At 34.5% G+C, this 21,280-nt stretch overlaps 1 protein-coding gene across 1 annotated transcript; it reads right to left on the reverse strand.

The window, feature by feature from the left end:
* Nucleotides 1-1,138: 1,138 nt before the first annotated feature.
* Nucleotides 1,139-21,244, reverse strand: GCG (glucagon). The gene is made up of 9 exons (XM_013106301.5): nucleotides 15,528-21,244; nucleotides 13,654-13,750; nucleotides 12,895-13,076; nucleotides 8,230-8,330; nucleotides 7,748-7,909; nucleotides 6,677-6,730; nucleotides 4,972-5,109; nucleotides 2,667-2,810; nucleotides 1,139-1,626 (listed from the first exon to the last, which is right to left on the reverse strand). The coding sequence occupies exons 4-9, from the start codon at nucleotides 8,325-8,327 to the stop codon at nucleotides 1,602-1,604; spliced, it is 621 nt and encodes a 206-aa protein (XP_012961755.1). The 5' UTR covers nucleotides 8,328-8,330; nucleotides 12,895-13,076; nucleotides 13,654-13,750; nucleotides 15,528-21,244; the 3' UTR covers nucleotides 1,139-1,601.
* Nucleotides 21,245-21,280: the final 36 nt, after the last annotated feature.

Consider the following 21,280-nt stretch of genomic DNA (forward strand, 5'->3'; position numbering starts at 1 on the left):
TGGATCCAGCCGTGTATAACTGTACTTGGTATCAAACCACTCTATGCAAATTAGGTTAAACATACAACACATTTACATTCCTCCCTCCTTTCCCCCTTTTAATCTCCAATGATATTTTGGATGCTCTGATAGTTTTTTTAAGAGCAAAGTTCAACTGAGTTTTAATAGTTTTAAATTGGGTTAATAGAAAAAGTATCTGTTACTGTCAAAAAACTGTTCTAGGTGCAAAGTTGGGTATGATCAGTCCTGATGTGAAATTACAGAATATTGGTGCTTTATAGTACATTGGGAGGATTCCAGACTACTACTGAAAATTGTAGGTGTATTTGAAAAACAAAGGAGACTCAAAGCAATACTAGTAATTCTTAGCCAAATTTATAGGTTCCAATTCTGATCCAACACCTGTCGATTGGGGCATTTTAGTATAGATACCTGGCATGCTGCTATTATGGCAAAGGATGAAAAAGGAGTTTTGGGATTCATAAGAAGTAATAGGTGCATACAAGCAACTGAGTCTGTTAAAGAGTTGCAGCTACTACTGTACTTACAAAAATGTGTCCTGGCCAACTGAGAGTATAAAAGAGTTTGGACTGCTAGAAACACTGAGACCAGAATGAAGGCATAGGTTACTGAAATAACAGTAGTTCTGTTTAGTTCGTTTTAGTGCAACTGCAAGAGATGATGGGCACAATGGTTTTCAGAGGAAGAAGGAAGAAAAGAATACAACACAAATAAGAGTGATCCCAGGGCCATTTAAGGTGGTTTTACTTGGCAATCATATAAAACCTGAAGAAACTGGGTGGAAGAGTTTCCACTCTAAGAAAGTATATTGCACTTAGCATCTTTCAAAGCTGTCCTTCTGCTTTTGCTGAGAAACAAAATTTGATGCTAATGAGTACTGTTCAGTCTTGCTTCCACCTCTAGCTTTATCTTACAATATTTCTTTTTTAACTAAGGATAATGCAAAGTTCATACATCTCTTTTCAGGAAATCATTATGGAGAAAAAGTGACAAAACAAAACATTGGTTTTGTTTTATGATTCCAAACAAACCACTTCCAAGATCTCAGTGACACTAACATATTAGAATAAAATTAAAATAGGCAGAAGGGATATACACATTAAAAGTCAACAGAAAAGAAGCTTGAAAAAATTTATTTAAGGCTATCATTTAATATCCTTAAAGCTTAGCCTTTTTATAACAAAGGTTTCAACAGGGATATTCACTTCTCAGACATTTGCAACTGCCAGACCGTTAAAAATACCGCATATAATTGAAAATTGAATCATTGTATGTCAGCTTTTTAGAAAAATAATTTCATAAGTAAATATAAATGGAATTATTTCAGTCATAATAAATGGAAAATATGAAAATGTGGAACTTTCATAGTCTTAAAGCTATTAAGACAGCCATCCCTCAGACAACAGGCATTCCATATATATAGTCTTTTGGCAACACTAAACAACACTACAATTAATTCCTGGCATGCAAGGTGACATAGCTTTGTTACACTGAATGTAAATGACAATACAGATTTCAGAATCTCTTAATAACTGGCAGTTGATGAAGATCTTCATTTATCCCATTTTTATTCTACATTTTTACTGGTATTCTTCCAAAAGATCCCTGGGGAAAAGAAGAAAAAAAAAAAAGGCAATTAGAACATATTATAAATCTCCCAAGATTTATGAAATACCTGTCAAACATTTTTTCTTGTTAAGTTAGTAGATGTTAGTTCCACAAACCCCTCAATGCCTCTCTCTAATTACAATTAGAGACAACAATTACTCTGAAAGGAAAATCTTTTTAATAGTCCCACATAGATGATTATCTTAAACTGTTTCAGTGCTTAACCACAAACAAACACAAAAATATGAAAAAGTTAGTCAAAAATGTGTTTGAATGATAACTTCTACATTTTTTGAGACAGTATGTCTTGTATCAGATTTTCAAGATCAACTAGTGATTTTGGGTCCTTTAGGAGTCAAAAGACTAAAAGTAATAAACTTTTGCAATGGATATCCAACATTTTAGAAAATCTTGCCATTCATAAGTGCCTCAAGTGAGCATTGTATTATTTTTTTGAAATCCTTTGCTAATGTTAGCAAATAATCCTAAAATATTAACTTGTTTGCAGAGCTCAGATAGAAAATGTTGCTTTTCCATCAGCAATTACCTATTTACAGGAAAATTAAAAAAGGGTTCTTAAGTTGTTAGCCATCAGGAACTCATAACCTTATTCCCTAATGTCAAGCCACAGTTTAAGGCAGTTTTATATCACAGTCTTTAAAGAATAATGAACTTGGTGTCATTTTCCCAATAAACATTTCTGATTTTATAATGCCCATGGCAAAGGAGAATTTTATTTTTCAGTAATTTAATATGACCTCACTTCTGGTAAGTGGCAAAACTCCCCTGAAGTTAAATAGGAAATTATCAAATAGGTTCACCAGGTTCACCACTGATGCAAAATACAATTTGTATTTGGAATGGCTTCTGCTTATCGTGTCTTATCATTGTTCAGCATGTCTGTAAAATAAAGTTTGTAACATGTTTACATGTATATCTCAATAGTTAAGAGAAAAATGAGCTGTATTTTCCCTACATGTGACAAATACATTTAAAACCCCAGTATATTAATATAAATATTATCAAAATTTAAGCACCTTTGGGTAACTTTTGTGTTAATCAGCCATTTTAGGAACTCTTTGGCAGCCATGTCATCCAGGATTTTGTTGATATCACTTGTGAAAGTGCCATCTGCGTATCTTCGGCCCATTTCTTCAGCTACAAGAGTTTTTTCTGGGAAACTTTAAAGGGAAGAAATTATGAAACAATTTTCAGATCAAAATAAACAAACTGTTTAAGAGGGCCTTATTACAGGGTCTTAATACATTTCCTGTGGTTTTAAGGAGTTAAAAGTTGAGCCAGATGTTATGGCCAAAGTATAGCACGAAGCACATCAGAACGTATTTTGAAGCATTATTTTAACAACAGAAGAAAGAATAAAAGTTTCTCTTTACCAGGCAGGACTCTTCATTTAGGTAAGTCTAGATTCCTCTCTATCATTTTTTTGAAAAAGCCATACATGCAAAACCATAACTCAGTCTACACTAAGTAGACTAGGCATCAATAAAACTCACAGTAGATTTACTAAGAACATTTTTTAAAAAGAAATATCAGTACTAAAACATTATAGTCAAATTTTCAATCTTTTTTTGTTTGATTTACAAAGTCTTAGTTTTATACTTACAATTATATTTCATAAATGTTTAGACGGTAAAAGCAGCAATTTGGGAGGGTGTAAAATACCTGAATTACAATCATTATATGTATAAAATCTATTTTTTTTTTTTCCACAATTGAATTTTGTATTTGGAATCAGATCCTGATTCTTGCTCTCTTCCTTTTTTACCACTGGAAAACTGTTGTGCCAAGGGCCTTATTTAGAAAGCTTGTTTCAACCCATCAAATAAAGGGAGATTTTAATGGGTTCCAATAAGGTGTGCTGATACTGAAGCACACTATGCTCTGGGATCAGTGACAGACAGACTGTCTCTTTTCATTAATTGATTTTAGGGAAAGCTATATGCAAGTCTGACTACAAATAATGCTAAATACTGGGAAGCAGGAGGCTGCTCTGTGTAATTGTCCATATAGGTTTCTAAGCTCAGTTCATTAGCTCAGTTGTAATCTCTTTCTTACAAATACTAAAAAACCCTATCTCTGTTCATGAAAAGTACAGAAAAAACAACTGCAGATCATTATGAAGTGGCACCAGCCTTTCCCTTATCTGTATAGCTGACCTCATTCATTTAACCCAGGAAATCACTAATTATTTTTTTCAGGAAATCATCATTATTTCCAAAATTTACTTTTACCTAATTAGACTTCCTTGACTACAACACACAATCTTGTCTTACAGATGATATTTTATTGTCATTGTTATTTATTATCTTTATATAGAATGAAAGACTTACATAATACTTTACAGCTAGTAGAATATATAATTATAGGATGAAATCCTTGCCCCGAAGAGCTTACAGTCTAAAGGCACATATAAATACAGAACAGTTAAAAAGTGGGCAGTGTCATTTGCATGGTGTAACTCCTAACCCTGCAGAGTAGGAACTATGATAAGACAGAAAGTGCCTGAAGGAGACTGAAGTTAAGGCTGTTGCAAGTGTAAGACTAACACAAAAAAGATACAAGATCATGAGTGAGCTAATGTAGTGAATAGGTTTTGAGAAATATGCAATATGGAGAGCAAGATAAGCATGAAAGAAAGCAGAGATGTAAGTAAATCAAAACTGTGGAGCTGTGAGTCCTGGAAACTGTAAACCACAGCAAAAGAAGTAGAAGTGTCTTAAAAATAAAAACAAGATATAGTTGTAGGAAATGATGGTTACTTTGGCAGCAGCAGCTTGGGGAGAGTTTGTCAATCATAGGAAGAGGAAAAGAAGACATCAGTAACTGCTGGGAATAATCACCAGAGCACGGACTACAGCTGTGGTGGCAGTGACATTGGCAAAAATTTAACCTTGGAAATACTGCAGAGTGAAAATTGACTGCAGAGGTTGGGAAAAACAAACAAACAACAAAAACAACAAAGGAATTTAAGATGACAGTGACTTGAATTATCTCAATCAATGAGAGCTGAGACTGTAAGCAATCTTGTGTGAAGTGGGAAAGGTGGTAAGTAGAGGAAGGTCTGGTTTAGTTTTAGATATGTAGACCTTAAGTATAACTTGACCTTTCAGAGTGTAACAGCATACTGAAATGGTTTGTTTCAATGTGTTTGAACATAGTAACTTAAAATGGTAGTCTAACACCCACAGAATGTCTTCTATTACAAAAGGGAAACATGAAGTACAGCAAGAATCATCAAAAACACATCAAGATTTCATCAGACTTGATTTCTAACCTCGAAAGCAAGGCAAAATTTAGTAATAGGAATGGATGGATTCTTACTCTCTTCTTCCTCGTCCATTCACTAACCAAGCAATGAATTCTTTGGCAGCTTGACCTTCCAAATAAGAGGTGATATCACTGGTGTAGGTGCCCTCAGCATGTCTCTCAAATTCAGCATGACGCTTGGAGATTGCATTGCTGAAAGAAGAGCAGTACTGTAGGATCAGACTGTATTTTTTAACTTCTATTAATTTATATTCCCCACTAAACCAACATTTCTTATTAGAGAGAGGGGTTTTCTTTGCTTCTGAAATTACTCTTGCTATTTTTGTCTTTCAATTCTAAAAGCAATGCCTGTGCTATACAGTACAGTTTTGTGTAGAAATAACCGAACTAGTTCTAAACAAATCAAATTAGGTGCTGAAAGCTTAAAGAGCTGCATTGGAAAGGCTTTTTGCTAGACTAATTAGCTCTGCTCAACAAAATTTATAGTATTCTACAGATATACTTTTTGTTACCTCAATAAGACTACTCAATGAGCACTCACCTAAAACTTTCTTTAAGACTGTCCTCCTGTGTTCAGCACAAACAGCCAAACTGTTCAGATTTAACCCCTTTTAATATCAGTCTGCTGCACTTTGAATTGCTTTGTGGACACACATCATTCCAACCAAGTGATAATCTTGGAACAATTTCAAACCTGATCATCTCCAGCTTAATAAAGAAAATAACCTCCCCCCCAACATGCTTTTTTCTCTGATATAGCAAAATTATGTCACACTGGCCCTTAGGAAAACAAACTATACTGAGAAGTAGACATATGTTGGCATATTTTTCCCAGATAAGTTCCCTTGAATTTCTATTTCAGAATTCGCTAATTTCTGCCCAATTTTCAGTGCCTCTAGCACTTTCTATTATATTTTGTCTTCCTGAGATTTCACCGTTCCTCCCAATTTGGTACCATCCGCATTTTCCATCAGCATGCTAACTCTAGTTTGGAACATTTTTGATGAAATGTTGATTTTGTTGATACATGTTTCACTGAAGCTCAAACATTATCACAGATTTTGTATTATATTGACAGTGTTTTGAATGGAAAGATCTTTGTGATCCAAGCTGCCCTCTCCGGATTTTCTAACAAAAGGTAAAATGAATATACGTATTTAAATCTATTTTGCAAAAACACTTAGTGTTTTGTAGTTATTGTTTGCTCCAAATTTTGAAAACCTCAAACCTTGTCCCAGAATCATTGTCAGGAAACAAAATTTTGACCTCCAGCAGGTCTTGTGTTCTCCTTTTCTGTTATGAGCAATTTGTATAAAATTTGACAGAATACTGAGGGCCAAACACTGTATCATGTTTTATCAGCCCCCCAAAAGTTGGTGCCTGGCAATTTACCTTTCCTTAGTATCTTAATTGGTTTTCTTTCCCTTAACACAACGATTTTTGGCAACCTTTTCTGTATTTGTATTTTTTTTTTTTTTTATTCTCTACTCTCCTTTATTACTTGGTATGTTCTTTGCTAAAATCTGTTGTTCTCATGCCATTGCATTCCCTGAAGCCATTGCACACAGCTATAGCACAGAGGTACAGGAATAAATGCCAGACGCTTTCTTTCCTCATAAAAAATGGGTGCAGAAAAATTTCTTTTGATAGGTATTTCTTGTATTATGTTAACATTGTAGAGAATACTAGTTTTCTTTCTTGTTTAACAGAAAATGAGGTTGACTTGTTTTTGAGTAATGAGTTGTGGCAACTAGAATACCTTGAGAGCTGGTCCGGGAATTTGTCATTCTCTTTGTCCTCCTGTCCTTGTTGGCTGTAGTGGAATTCCAAAATCATTAGATCATTATTACCAGTACATTGCAGAGTATGCATGAGCATGATAATTGGTTATTATTTAAATATTATCATAAACAACCAAGACTGATGGATGAATATAAATACTTGCAGACTTACACATTTAAGGAAGAAATTCTTTACTATGAAGTTAGTGAGGCACTGGGACAGGTTGCCCAGAGAAGCTGTGGATGCCCCATCCCTGGAAGTGTTTAAGGCCAAGCTGGATGGGGCTTCGAACAACATGGTGTAGTGGGAGGTGTCCCTGTCCATGGGAAGGGGGTAGGAATTAAATGATCTTTAGGGTCCTTTCCAACCCAAACTATTCTATAATTCTATAATTTAAATTAATACAATATCTAGAAATTATTACTTTATATTTTAAAGGCTCCCACAGGGATTTAAATGGATTTTTTTATTCTGTGGACAGATCTTTTCTAGAACACAGGGCATAGAATTACATGCTCTTACATTATCCTTGCTCTCAGCTTGTTAGCTTGTGTTTAAGCAAAGTGTATCTTTAAAAAGACACACCAATTTACACCTTAATGGTATATCTGTAATCCAGCAGTCAATAAGGATTAAACCTTAGCTCCCTTTTCACAAATGAAACTTCAGGATTAGAGTAACCATGGAAAGTTTTATTAAGGTCCAAAGGTGACATCTTTATATTATCTTTACTGACATGATTCATATTGAACTAAGTTGGTTCACTGAAACAATCTGTCCCAAAGAAGCTGATACAGTCTCAGTTTGGGTGGTACATCAGATACACTTGATTTATCCAAATCCTTTTGACTGATTTTGCATATAGCTCTCATTTCTAATAACATATTAATGATATATATAAATTTTCCTTAAGCACATTAGTCATTTGATGGTTATACATGACCTGTGATGGGAAGCTGAAATCAAGAAACTGAATTCAAACAGGTACTAGATTTTTGGCTGTTTTCTGTATATGGAGATCTATAGCAATGTGAGCAAAAAGGCTTACCCATTTCTTTTAGTGCTCATTAACCACTGCACAAAATCCTGAGCTCGTCTGGTGTCCAAGTACTTGCTGTAATCACTGGTGAATGTACCTTGTGAATGACGCTTCACTTCATTCAGCTGTCTAGATTCATCTAATGGTTCAGACTGGGAAGCTTTGAAAGATCTGAGAAAAGTTTAGAACCTGTTAATAGACAATGATTATAGTACATTCTACACTGACTTTTCTTTTAACAATATCAATATAGTGGATTGGATACGGCACAGTTACAAGGTCTTCTTGGATAACTAAGGCAGCTATTGTTTGAAGTAGCGAAACTTCTGTGCCTTACTTTGCAGGAATAGTAGATTCCTGCAAAGGATTGATAGAAATCCAATGGTAGATAAAGTACTTTGAATAATATATGTCACTGTATGTTTTGCTTTGAACTATAAGAAAACAAAGTTAAGGCCAAGGCTTTCTAGAAGTTGATCAACAGAATTTACCTTGATTTCTCCTCTGTATCCTGAAGAGGATTTTGCCAGCTGCCTTGAACTATCATTAAAAGGAGCCCAGCAACAAAATAAACACTTTTCATTTTCATTGCCTGTAAAAACAGAAATAAGGCAACAAAGAAAAATGTAATCATCTTTACATACCACTAAATCAGTTATATCAAAAAGATCCTTAATGCTGATCTAAACTTGAAGATATTGAGACCTTGTGTAACTGGATGGAGACTACAGTGCCTTGGGTAGGCATTCAAGATGTAATATCTATTCCTATCTTTAACCTTTAGTCTGTGTTCCAGACTGCAAGGTGAGTGGAGACTAGCTGCATCCTCAGTTTCTTCTGTAATATGAGTATAAAGGTCTGTATCTCCTCTGCTCTGCATTCTTCTGATGGTAAATATTGGATCAGTTTCTGTAATATTGTTTTACAGAAAAACTAGGGTATTGCTGTGACTTTTATATTTTTCCATCTGATTTACTAGAAAAAAAAAAAAAGCAGCAAATTGCTGTCAAGAACTTTGTCACATCAGCAGATCCTCATTAGTTCTTCCTGACTCTCCACACTCCTTTAATTTTTTTCCTTTTTGGAAAGAAAACCTATTGCAGTAGTAGGCCTCTGAAGTGAATGACTTATTGATAGGTGAGGTGTCTCTTTAGTACTTGAATTAGTGACTGGTTTACTCATACAAGTAGTGCAGTTCACTTTTAGTGAATAGTCACCAGTGGGAAAAATGTTCTTCTTAATTCCCTATGTGCTATTATTTTCATTATTTAATGTACTAATATTAGCCTGTTGACATACAATCCTGAAAAATGAAATGCTATTCATTTTGGGCTCCCAAAACCCTGTGCAAAAAGGACTATGAGCAGCTAATGGCTAACAGTCTCATAAGTATTTTGCACTGAGGGCATCTGTATAAACAGGAAACAAGAGGAAACCTACTTAAAAAAATCAGTTAGTATTTATTGTTTATTAGTTTTGATCCCTTAAATTTCTGGAATGACTGTATAGAAAAGAAAATGAATTTAAAATGTTAGCTGCTTTAGACCTTGACAAAGAAATTACATATACCATTCATTCAATGAGTAAACGCCAATTAAATGAATGATGAACAGTAAATCATTCTAACTTGAAAATCAGTATAGATCACATTAAAAGCAACAGAAGTTGCAGTGAGTTCACAAGAGCAAAATGTCACTGGAAATAATATCATCATCATGCACTTGGACTGATACTTGAGTATTTGAAAGAGCCTTTCTGCCATCCATGACATTTTTCTATGGAAGTTTATGTTACAGCCTGAAAAACATAATGATAAATGAAATGAGTGCACTGAAGTAAAGCTATACGTGGCAAACCAAGGCCCAGCAAAAAAAAATAATAATAAATAAATCTCCCCAGTAAATGTAATCTGCATTGAACTCCTCCAGCTCCAATGTCTTTGTTCGCTTAAATTCAATGATTTATAAAATACGGCAGCCTGAGAGAAAACATGTCTATTCTCTGTGGTAATGCCTTGCTGCAATAGGCTGGATTTAAATATACTATGGGCTGGAGGAAACCATGTGGAAGTTTTGAAGAAATTATATGTAGAGAAGGTATAGATTACTCTGTTTTGAGATTTGAACATGGTTCTGCAATAAGCCATGCAAAAAAGTTTATTCCAGCATCAATAGTCCTGCTGCTGTAGGACTTCTATTCTATCCCACTAGTATGCCCCAGCTTCAGAGAAGAAATTTTTTTGGAAGTTTGTTTCTTCCATCTATTATAAATGAAGTTGTAAGTCTCGACTGTTGGCAGGCATTTTATCTATGGTTAGGAATACATTGATTTTAGTATTTTGTGAGATCTAATTTTTAAGATAGTCTTAATGAGTAATATAAATATTATAATACCTCAATGCCAGTATCAAAATACTGAGGTATTTTGAATCTAAATCTTAATAAAATCTTGATAAAAAATGGGAAAATAAATTGATCCGGGTGGATTGTACTCTAAGCAATGGAGAGGATTTCCCTGTCTCCATCAAAAGCTACTGACAATATATTTGTTTGCTTGCTTTTCCTAGTGTGTATGGTGACTCTTTTCTGCCTTCTGTAATGCCCTGATATATGAGATTTAATTTCTACACCTACATATATCCTGCCTATAGTACCAACAAATAATGCGTAATCATTCCATCTTATTATAACCCTAGCTATAGCATAGAACTCACTTTTTGCTGTTTCATTTGGAGCTGTAATTTGGTGGTGCAATACTGACATCCAATGTCAATCCCACAGAATGCATAATTTCACATTTCTTAGTCTTCCAACAATGGAACAAAAGCTTTGCCTTATTCTTTGTGAGATGACTTTGTTATGATCACAAAAATGGTTTGGTTGCAATCTAATGACCCCCCCTGCTATCTGATAGAGCTATAAATGAGTCTAGACACCAAATAGAGTCTGGGTATTGCAGCATACATGAGTAAATTTCCCATGCTTAATGGTACACAAGCAGACTGTTATACTTCTCCTTAATCTGATAAACTAGAAAAAGTTGGGTACATTACAGCTTCCTGTAGCATTGTTAAAACATGATGCAGTTTTATTATTTACATAAATTATTTACATAAATGTAAATTACTGACATAGAATGAAAGAAATAGCCTCATCATTAATCCAGTCTGTTTATAATAGCATCAGACACCAAAAGCTATTCTTTTATATAAAACTTAAAAATAAATATTCAAAGCCCATTGCAATCAGTGAATAGATTTTCAGTTCTCTTACACCTCACTCCTATAGAACCTGAACAGTACTGTTCACTGGCTACCATTGGCTACATTATGCCTTAAGAATATGTTTAAAGTTAAATGTATGTTTAGTTTCTTTTCTAATTTTTTTTTCGAGAATCAAAATCTGAAGATATATAGATGCAGTTTTTAGAAATTATTAAAATATTCAAGTAAGAGAATTCTGTCCATTAATAAAATAAGCATTTCAAATGCACTGACCAGCTGTTAAACATATGTCAAATTATTATCTCAAAAGTTTAGAATCAGTTTTGTTTGTTCAATGTTTAATACTTGTTACTCGTAACCCAAATCAGCAAGAGCAGTTTTCTACAAGTTAAAGGAAAAACAGTATTAAAATAACAATTTTGTTATTTTATTATTGGGAACAGAAACATATTTTATAGAGAATGAGATTGTCAGAAAAAATATTAATTTTTTTAGTTTATTCCTGTTAAAAAATATTTTCCAGATAAGATATTTGTTTTTAGTTATTTTAGTCACTAGTAGATAACTGCCAAAATACACATGATCTTATTGTCAGGGTGCAGGAAAACTAGCTAATCTTACCGCCCCACCACCAAAAAAATAATAATAAAAAAACAACAACCAAAACCAAATAAGTTTATTCCTATGCATATTAAACTAATCAAAATGTTTTCTTTTCTTTTTTGATTAGAGATAAAAAACATAACATACCACAGTTTGAACTGCCAGAAAGTATATAATAAATGTCTCTCAAATATTGATCAGAAACTTGTAGTATTGAAAATATTGTCTTGTGATAGCTATTTTGCATTTGAAATTAGAAATTTGTATTATTTCCTTGATCAATCTGTTTTCTAGTTTTTCCCATATATTTTATTGCAGATATCTTTTCCACACTACAGTTTTACATTTTTTTTGTACAATTTTAACTAGCTAAATCTTGCTGAGTTTTCAAAAATGAATCTTTCAAAAGCCAGATTTGTTTCTATTTCCAGTTTAAAAATAAAAAGTACGGAATTACATCAGCAAAAAAGGGAATAGTTTCATATGAAAATGTATGAATGAGTAATGTAGATTTCTATTAATATGAAAATTGCAGATAGCATTTATTTCTAATTATTAATAACTTTTCCAAGCTTTACCTACTGCATGCCTTGTGTAAAGTTCTGTAAAAGATAATGGTTCTAGTATAAGGAAATCCATAGCAGGCCAAAAAACTTAATGAAATTTTATAAAATAATCACAATAGTTTTTGAAAGGTTTTAGCTTTTACTTTTATGCTATAAAATATCTCTCTGAGATCTTGTAGTGATAGGAAAATTACAGTTGTTTGAGGCAAACCAATCTGTAGCTAGGGCAATAGAGTGGCAATCTCTCGGGTGATGGAGTGGCAAGCTGTCTTGGACAGTTTTCAATCAGTGTCTATATAAACCCATTTACTTTGTTTGCATTATGCCAACTTAATCCCTGTTGATTCATATTTAGAAAGTAGCTGCAAGGAATGAATATTTAAAGAATCTAAATATATGATATAAAAATAGATAAAATAAATATGAGATAAAAATATAAAAATCAATAATTATTATTTCACATTTCAATTCTTATTACAATGCCAGTCTTTCATTTTTACATGTTTACTCTTCCTTCCTTCAGTTGCTTCTGCAGTCCTAGCTGTTGATTTCCCAATTTGGGATCATTCTCTGTTGAACTAATTCAATAGATTAAAAGATTTAAATGATGATGTCATTAACTTCAAACATTAATGAGTATAACCACAGAAGAAAATACCAATTTGTTGAAAGCCCCTGGACCTGTATTGTATTGGACAATGCAATACAGAAAATGCACTCAGCTTTCTCAAACAAACTGTACTAGTATTTCACATAAATCTTACCTTTTTATTCTTTGAAATGATATGTAGCAGTTAGAGTGGCTACTCTCTCTTCTGGAACTATGGAAAGCCTTGAGGATCCTGAGATCTGCCTAGCTGCCTCTTTTGCACGGACTTATATATATACTGTTCAGCTCTAGTAAGCATTACCAGAGTGCATCATTGCTGACAGTTTCCTTATTCAACTTAAAAAAAAAAAAAAAGAAAAGAAAAAAAGTCATCATATTTGCTATTCATTTCATTTGATAATTTTACAAGCAATTTCACACATTCATTCTGCTTACTTTATGACATCAATGCTAACATGGATTTGCAAAAGGAGTAAGGTAGCTATGTCCAAAGAAGTAAATATCAAGCAGAAGGGCATTAGGATGATAAACACTTAGCTAAAGGTGCATTGGATTAAGGTAGCAATTTCTCCAGATTCTGATTTGCCACATTTAACATTTAGTATTGAGCAAAATCCTGGTCCTGTGGACATTACTAATATCATTTAAACTAACAGTTTTATCAAGATTTATAAATTTAATACACTGTTAACAATAAACAGCTTTACTACCCCAAAGTGCTTGGTTAATCCTTCAAGTAATCCTGTGCCAATATAATAAGCATGAAGAAATGTAAAGTACAACAAGGATGGCCACTCACCATACATAGACATGTATGGACATACATGACCATGGACAGGTCAAATTTAATGAAAATATTTGGTTACCCTTAGATGTATTATGCCAACTCTATTATATTAAAATTCATACTCACCGAAGAACAGTATGCCAAGCTTTCATTGTAGATTGAGTTTCACACTGTGGCCTACGGATTTATACAAGATAAGCCTTTTGCTCATGTGTCTCCAATCCTACAAGGAAATAATAATAATAAAATACAGGTGTAAGTTTTGTGGCGTGTATGTTCTGTACAACTACTATCAAGATCCTAAAATATTCAATAATAAATGGGGGCAATTTCATGTCTGTGATGGGGCAGCATTGCTGAAGACTCTGTTCAGTGATCTGGTGACCACAGGTAGGAGAGATTGACACAAAACTCGTCAGTTGCCCTTGCAGCTGAAAAAAGTCTGCCACTCATGAATATGGTGATTTTATCCTGTCTATGAAGCAAAAAGTGAGATATCCCCCTTCAAGAAATTCCTACAGAATTTTAAGGACTTTTTGATATATTGTGATAATCCTTTATAAAATGAAAAAGGGCACAAAAAAAAAGAAATATAATTATCATCTATGCATCTATACAATGCATTCCAGGAGAGATATTAAATATGAAGGATTCAACCTTGAGTTTCACTTCTGCTCAAAAGTGGGAAGGGTCTGGAATCATGGTGGACATCTCACTGAACATAAATGACAGCTTATGATCCAGTCTAGAGTGGCCCATTGTCTAATCGTGACACAAAAAATACATACTACAGTACACCTTCTTGTTTTCCCTAACACTGCTCCTTGCAGCCAGCAAAGAATCTTCTTCACTGAGGTAATTTTCTGCTGGTTGACCATAGCCAGATTGGCATAGCCCATATTGTACAGCTGAAGCAGTATATAAACATAATAACCCTATCATTACAGTGGCGAACAAAATTAAACTGATCCTTCCTAGAGTTCTACCCTAAACGCCTTGTTGTATTACACACTCCCAGTACATCCACACTACAGGTGTAGAGAAACACTAGGTCTTAATACTCAGTCTACAAAATCAATTTTAGTTTTTTGGAGTGTTAGTGTGTTTTTTTCTCTGCTCTTGGATCCATGTACTAAGATTCATGGTACCATTTTGTCATTTCTAGCTAAAAAGCAAGTGACTTCTGATGCTGCTAAAAAGTTGAGAGCACTGCTTCTGAGTCTGTCATCGTTGCCTTCACTTAGTTCCTTCAGTCATTTCAGAAAGCCTTACTTGCCCTTTTTGTCTGCCTCCTTTTTAATTACTACTTCATTTTCTCTATTTTTGACATTCTCTTCCCCATGTCCTTTTTCTCCCTGCTTGTTATTGTATTATTTTCTCTCTTCCAGACGTTCAAAGTCATGGAACCCCAGTTATTGATTAGCATAGCATATACAAATTTGCATAGATATTTATCAAATTTGGCTTTTCAGACTTTTTTGTTTGAAATGATCTATTAACAACCCATCTCCATATAGCAACCTTCCCTAGGCAAATACCAGTGTAATATCTAAGACGTGGTACCAAAGGAACCAAAATAAGCCTGGAAATTACCTCATGCTCAAAATCTAATTGTCATCATGAGATGTCAATCTTACTGAGATACTTTTTTTTCAAAATTATGTTTTTAATCTGCTTTCGATTTCCAATGCAAAAGCATATTTTGAGTACAATTCCTACACTAAGTATTAAAAGGCACTCTCTCCACTTGGGCAGCTTTGCGTGTCCTGCAGGAAGGCATGTTCCCCAGCTCTGCAGTACCCCGATACGACAGCAGATGGTGATCAAAGGGCCGTTTAGATCGTGGTTTTTTTTTTTTTTTTTTTTTTTTTCGTCAGAATATGACACAGTTATTTGTTGAAATGGACTGCTACAGATGTTATCTTATTGCATGTTGAGTTAAAGATGCATGGATTTCTAAACAAAGAAAGAAAATAAAAGTAAACAAAGTAAGAAAATACCTTCCCCTCCAGGAAACAGGCACTTCTTTTCTTTTATCTCTGTATATTTTCTTGTGTCAGTTAAAGTTCCTTGTTCACAGTAGGATGATTTCAGGAAGAAAACATATGAGACTCAGTGCACCTCATTGGGCAGGCTATAGCATCTAGCAGGTCATCTAGCATCTACAAGATGACTGCCTGATTACTTGTTTTTCAAGTGATACACATACAATAAAAGGTACAGGAAAGAAGCGAACTGTCATCAAGAACTATGCACTTGTCAGTTGCCATAACTGAATCTAGAGAAATACATATTTCAAGAGCACAGCAAACAAGAAGATAGAAAATTGTAATGACTCTGTGAAACATGCATATGTACACATCCTGAACTAAGTTTTTTCCTTTCACATCATAAAATACAAGTTTGCTCCTCTGGGCAAAAGTCAAGGGCTCAATCCCTTCTGTCTTTTAGTTCATGTATGAGACAGTACTTGCAAATGAATCAGACTAAGAGACAGAATCTAAAAGTAACCCGCCTTCAGGAAAGTTGCATCTTAATGTTTTTCAGGTGTCACTTGGAGACATTAAAAAATTGGTACCTTGGGTTCACTGAATTTGGAGGTGATCAAAGTTTCCTACACCATCATCTCAGCACAAGGTAATGGCTGCTATTAGGGACAGCATACTGCACTTACTGGACCAGAAATCGGGTGGGAAATTACAGATGAGGTAAAATGAGAAGACTTCTTACCACTGAACCTAATGCCCTAGCAGCAGCAATTCCAGCTGGCGTGTTTTTTTTTTTTTTTTTTTTTTTTTTTTTTTTTCCCCATAAAAATAGGACCAATACACTGGCTAACATACTCTGAATATCATACTCTTTCAAGGATGTTTCTTTTAATTCTTTAATTGTTGGTACAAGAAAAAAATATTTAAAAACATTCAAGATTTGAACATTTTAATGAATTAGGAAGTTGCTTTTTGAAGTGAAAAAAAACCAACACTGCAAAATGCTTAAAAAAACCCCACACAATTTCTCTTTTTTTTTTTTTTTCCTGTTTGTTATTGTTCTGTTTGTTTGTTTTGTTTTGTTATTAGCACTTTTACATATAAATCTAAAGAAGATAGGAGAGAGGAGGCTGTATCTTGGGGTGTGACTAAAGGCCCACAGCCTTTTCTTTAGTACATTGCACCAAAAGCCCTTTCTCCATGAGTTCAAAAGCCTTCTCAACCATGAGTTCAGAGGCTTGAATGTGAAGACTTTTTGTTTTCTTATCTTTGCTACATGATAATCAGGCAGAATGGGCCTTCATTCTTCTTCTGGAAATTAGTACAACCTATACATGTAAACACATACAAACATAAAACATATGGAGCATAAATCTTACACACACATGTGTGTGTATGCATGTATAACACAAATGTGTACAATAAGTGTGCAACTCCATGGCTACACTTTGGAGAGCAGGAGTGGCTTTCCGAAAAGAGAGATTAGTTTAGGGTCTCCACACCTTACCACAGCATGCAACTCTATGCTCACTGCCATGGATATCTATGGGTTTGTACCTCAGGAAACAGAGTTATTGTAACTATGCAAATATCCCATACTGTCTACTGACAATAAATTGGAATCGCTCCGTTTGAAATCAATGGAGCTGCATCAATTTGCGCAAGCAGAAGAGCTGGCCAAGTATGTACTAGTTACTTTACACTCTGAGAAGACAATGTTCATAATTGAAAGTAATACCAAATGCTCTTAGCAAATACTATGAATTATTCACATTAAATATAGAGCATTCAAATGACTATGAAATGTACTAAACAGCTGTGCCTTGTAATTAGAACTGACTGGCAAACTGGAAAATATTGAATGTAGTCTGAATTTTACTTGATATCTAAGTAAAATGAGACACTAACCATGTTCTGGATCCTGGCTGGAGTTATACTTGATCTATTAACGATGTTTTCTCTTCAAACTTTTTCTTCTTTGCATACGTAGCAATCTCAAGTGAAGCAAATAATGCAGTTCCATGTTTGAGGCATGAGAAATACTATACGTTCATTGATACATACAGCATGATATTGTTCGTTGATGCATACATACGCACAACATTAGGTAAATGATGAAAATGCAGGTTTGCTTTGCACCTCTACTGTTATTCTGTAAAAGTTAACCAGGATTTATAGTGGAAACACTATACTGGAGTATATATAACACTATAGTGGAGACTTGTAAACAGCTCTGTCTGTGGCTATTTTTTCATTCAGAGAAAATACCAATGCCCTACCTTTAGCGGCTAGTATACCTTGTTTATAAGAGTCTCAAACACAACGTTTCTTTGTCTGAAGTGATATTTTTGGGTATCTTGAGTGTGAGAATATTATTGAAAAGGGAAAAGAAAATAGGGAAGCGCTCAGCATTTTCTGAAAAATGGATCCTCTAAAATGTCCTAGGGTAGAAGGCAATACTTTGAGGACTGTCTTTCATCAGCTTGGAAAAACTTGTGAAAAGCTATCATTTCTTAATTTCAAAGTAAGCTGTGTTCCAGCATTGGCTTTTACATAACATATTCTATATTTGCAGTATACACATATAATTTCTATTCATATATAAAACCAACCCTTTGTTAGCTTCAGCTTAATTCAAGACATAAGAATAAGTGTGTAAAGAAGACAGAGCCAGGCTGTTTTCAGTCATGACAAGTGAGAGTACAAGAAGTAATGGGCACAAACTGAAAACAGGAGGTTCTGTCTAGAACAACTTATTTACTATGTGAGTGAATGAGCACTGGCACAGATTGCCCAAAGAAGGTTGTGAAGTCTTCCTCCTTGGAGATATACAAAAGCTGTCTGGACATGGTCCTGGGCAACCTGCTCTAAGTGGCCCTGCTTGAGCCATCTAGATAATCTTGGATTGGACAAAAGGTCCTTTCCAACCTCAATCATTGTTTGATACTGTAATGGTAGGTTAGAAATGCCCTGCATCATTTCTAATGAATGACTGCATCATTACCTGTTATTAGCACAGGACAGCTACTTTGACATATGTTGCATATGTTTGTAAGTTTTTTTTTTTCTTTTTCTTTTTTTTTCTTTTAAGCACTCACAGTATCCTATGACATTTTTTCCCAGGTCATCTGTCCTGGTTTCAGTTAGAACAGAATTTTCTTCCTAGTAGCTGGTGGAATGCTGTGTTTTGGCTTGGGATGAGAAGAGTGCTGATAACACCCCGATGTTTTAATTGTTGCAGAGCAGTGCTTATACCAAGCCAAGGACATCTCAGCCTTTTGCTCTGCCCTGCCAACAAGCAGGCTGGGGGTGCAGTAAGAGCTGGGAGGGGACCCAGAACAGGTGACCCAAACTAGCCAAAGGGGTATTCCATACCATCTGACGTCATGCTAAACAATATATAGGGGTGGCTAGCCGGGGGAGGGGGCCAGACTGCTCGGGGTTAGGCTGGGCATTGGTCAGCGGGTGGTGAGCAATTGCATTGTGCATCACTTGTTTGTACATATTATTATTAGTAGTACTATTATCACCATTGCATTATTATTATTATTATTATTGTTATTATTATTTTCCTGTCTTATTAAACTGTCTTTATCTCAACTCACGGGCTTCTCTTTCCATTTCTCTCCCCTGTCCCAGAGAGGAAGGGGGAGGGTGAGCGAACGGCTGCGTGGTGTTTAGCTGCCGGCCGGGTTAAACCACGACATCATCAAAATACATGGTTGCTCATTCAAAAAGCTTTCAGGTTCTATATTATTCCAGCAACTCAGTGTAAACGTCACACTCTGCTGAAGACATATTCCCATTCTTTGGCAAGAACACTGTATAAAGCAAATAAATTAACAACATGAAAAACAAGGAAGCAAAGATGACAGCAGCATGATGCACTGATTTTTTTATGGTTTATCCCCACAACTGCTTCCTACAAGCTAAAGTAAATGTTGGACAGTTTGGAAGATGTGTACTCTGATTGCCTCAGGAAATAAATAGACATACGGGCAAATTAATGATGAAATAGCTAACACATCCCTTGGGAAGGAGGTACCTTCTGTTATTTTGTTTGACACATTTTCCAGAAACGTCCCTTATCTCAAATGCTTCCAGAAGATTCTGACTACCCAATCTTCTGTGACCCAATACAATGCACTGGTCACAAAGACCTGTGACCAGTGCATTGTATTATTTTATTACTTGTAGTATCCACAATGGGTTGGTTTATCTGGTCAAATTTCTAGGGCTTGCAGGATTTTCCAGAAGTATAAATAAAGTATAAAGGTGCAGAAACTTAACTATAACTTAAATATAAATTAATATATTGATATTAATGTGAGACTGATACCATGCATTTTGAAAATTGCTCTGGGTACTCACTGACATATTCAGACATCTAAAACCTTTAAGCATCTGCTACAAGAACCTGATTTTCCTCTCTTTCAATGCAAATTTGCAATGGTTTCTGTAGTGTTGTATCAATATTACAAAATGAGAGTTAAATCTCAGTAATTTCAACTGAATTGTATTCCTTATTTGTAAAATAATCACATTATTGAGAGTATTGTTGTTTACAGCAAATGCACATAGGACCATGTAATCAACATCTAATTAGCCCCACTTCATGTTATATTTGCTTAACATTAACTTTCTTAAAGCTATAATTTTTTCCTTTAACCATTATAGCAGTTGAGTTTTAATTACATTACCAACAAAAAGCTCATTAACGTCACATAATTGGCAGTGTTTCCAAAAAAACCTGAACTAATTGAGTATTTTCTGAAGAGTTCCCATCAAAGTATAATTTAACCATTACAAACAGCTTGGCAACTACATTTACATAAAGATGTCTGAGGAATGTTCTCATGTGCGGAAAATCAGATTTGATATTGCCATTAACAAAATGAAAGAATCCGTTACATAGCAAATCATTTCTACATTTTAATGATGTTGGCTAAACCCCATCTTTTTGTCAAGAGGGTCAAATTAAATGCCTTGTTCTTCCACAAACAAGCAGCAACCAGTCTCAAAGAGTTAGGAAGAAGCTTTCTTTGTGTGAAGGCTACTCCACAATCTTTTTCAGGTTATTTTGTACCCTCACTAGCTAATAGCAAAGATGAGATACTACATTAGACAGATGACAATTCTTATGCAGTAGGCTAACTCAGAATTTTTAAAACATGTGACCAGAGAATCATTTAATCTAAAATGGATCTCCTGCCAGTTATCTTGTTCATACTCTTATATTATGACAGGACTGATTTAATTACTAATCAAAAGGATACATGTGTTCCAATCACTATTAGCTTCTAAAGTTTTTAAAAGACTCCCTAAAAATTTTTTTTACTGGAAACAAAGCAAAGCAAACATGCAAAATCCTTTGATTTTTTCCCCTCAGTCTGGGATGAACAATATTAGAATTAATGTGAATGACAAGGTGAAGATTAAAAGCAGGGTAATGTGGCTCACATAATTTGAACACAGGCAGAAAAAAACATTGAGATAAAATAGCTATCATGAATGTCCAGCTTCCATATTTAAACCTGAACAGAGTTTAGCAGAATCAGGGTTTCAAGGAAGAGCTTAATAAAATTTGAACACAGCATTCAATATTCTGGCTAATTATCCATACTTCGGCTTCAAATATTGTGTGTTCCTATCCCTGCTTGGATTCTTTCCAATAAATTGGAAATATAAATGTATTTTGAGAAACTGGTTCTTATTAAGAAGTTAATTAGGTACTTGCACAACTTTCATTGTCCTTGCCCATTTTA

This window comes from Anas platyrhynchos, chromosome 7 (assembly GCF_047663525.1).
Source record: "Anas platyrhynchos isolate ZD024472 breed Pekin duck chromosome 7, IASCAAS_PekinDuck_T2T, whole genome shotgun sequence".
NCBI lineage: Eukaryota > Metazoa > Chordata > Aves > Anseriformes > Anatidae > Anas > Anas platyrhynchos.

What these genes read in the sequence shown, in the direction of transcription:
- GCG (XM_013106301.5), bottom strand. Translation starts at nt 8,327, where the DNA reads ATGAAAATGAAAAGTGTTTATTTTGTTGCTGGGCTCCTTTTAATGATA. An exon ending in GATACAGAGGAGAAATCAAG is followed by an intron (nt 7,910 to 8,229) that starts GTAAATTCTGTT and finishes AACTTTTCTCAG; the next exon opens with ATCTTTCAAAGCTTCCCAGT. An exon ending in AACACAAAAGTTACCCAAAG is followed by an intron (nt 1,627 to 2,666) that starts GTGCTTAAATTT and finishes TCTTTTCCCCAG; the next exon opens with GGATCTTTTGGAAGAATACC.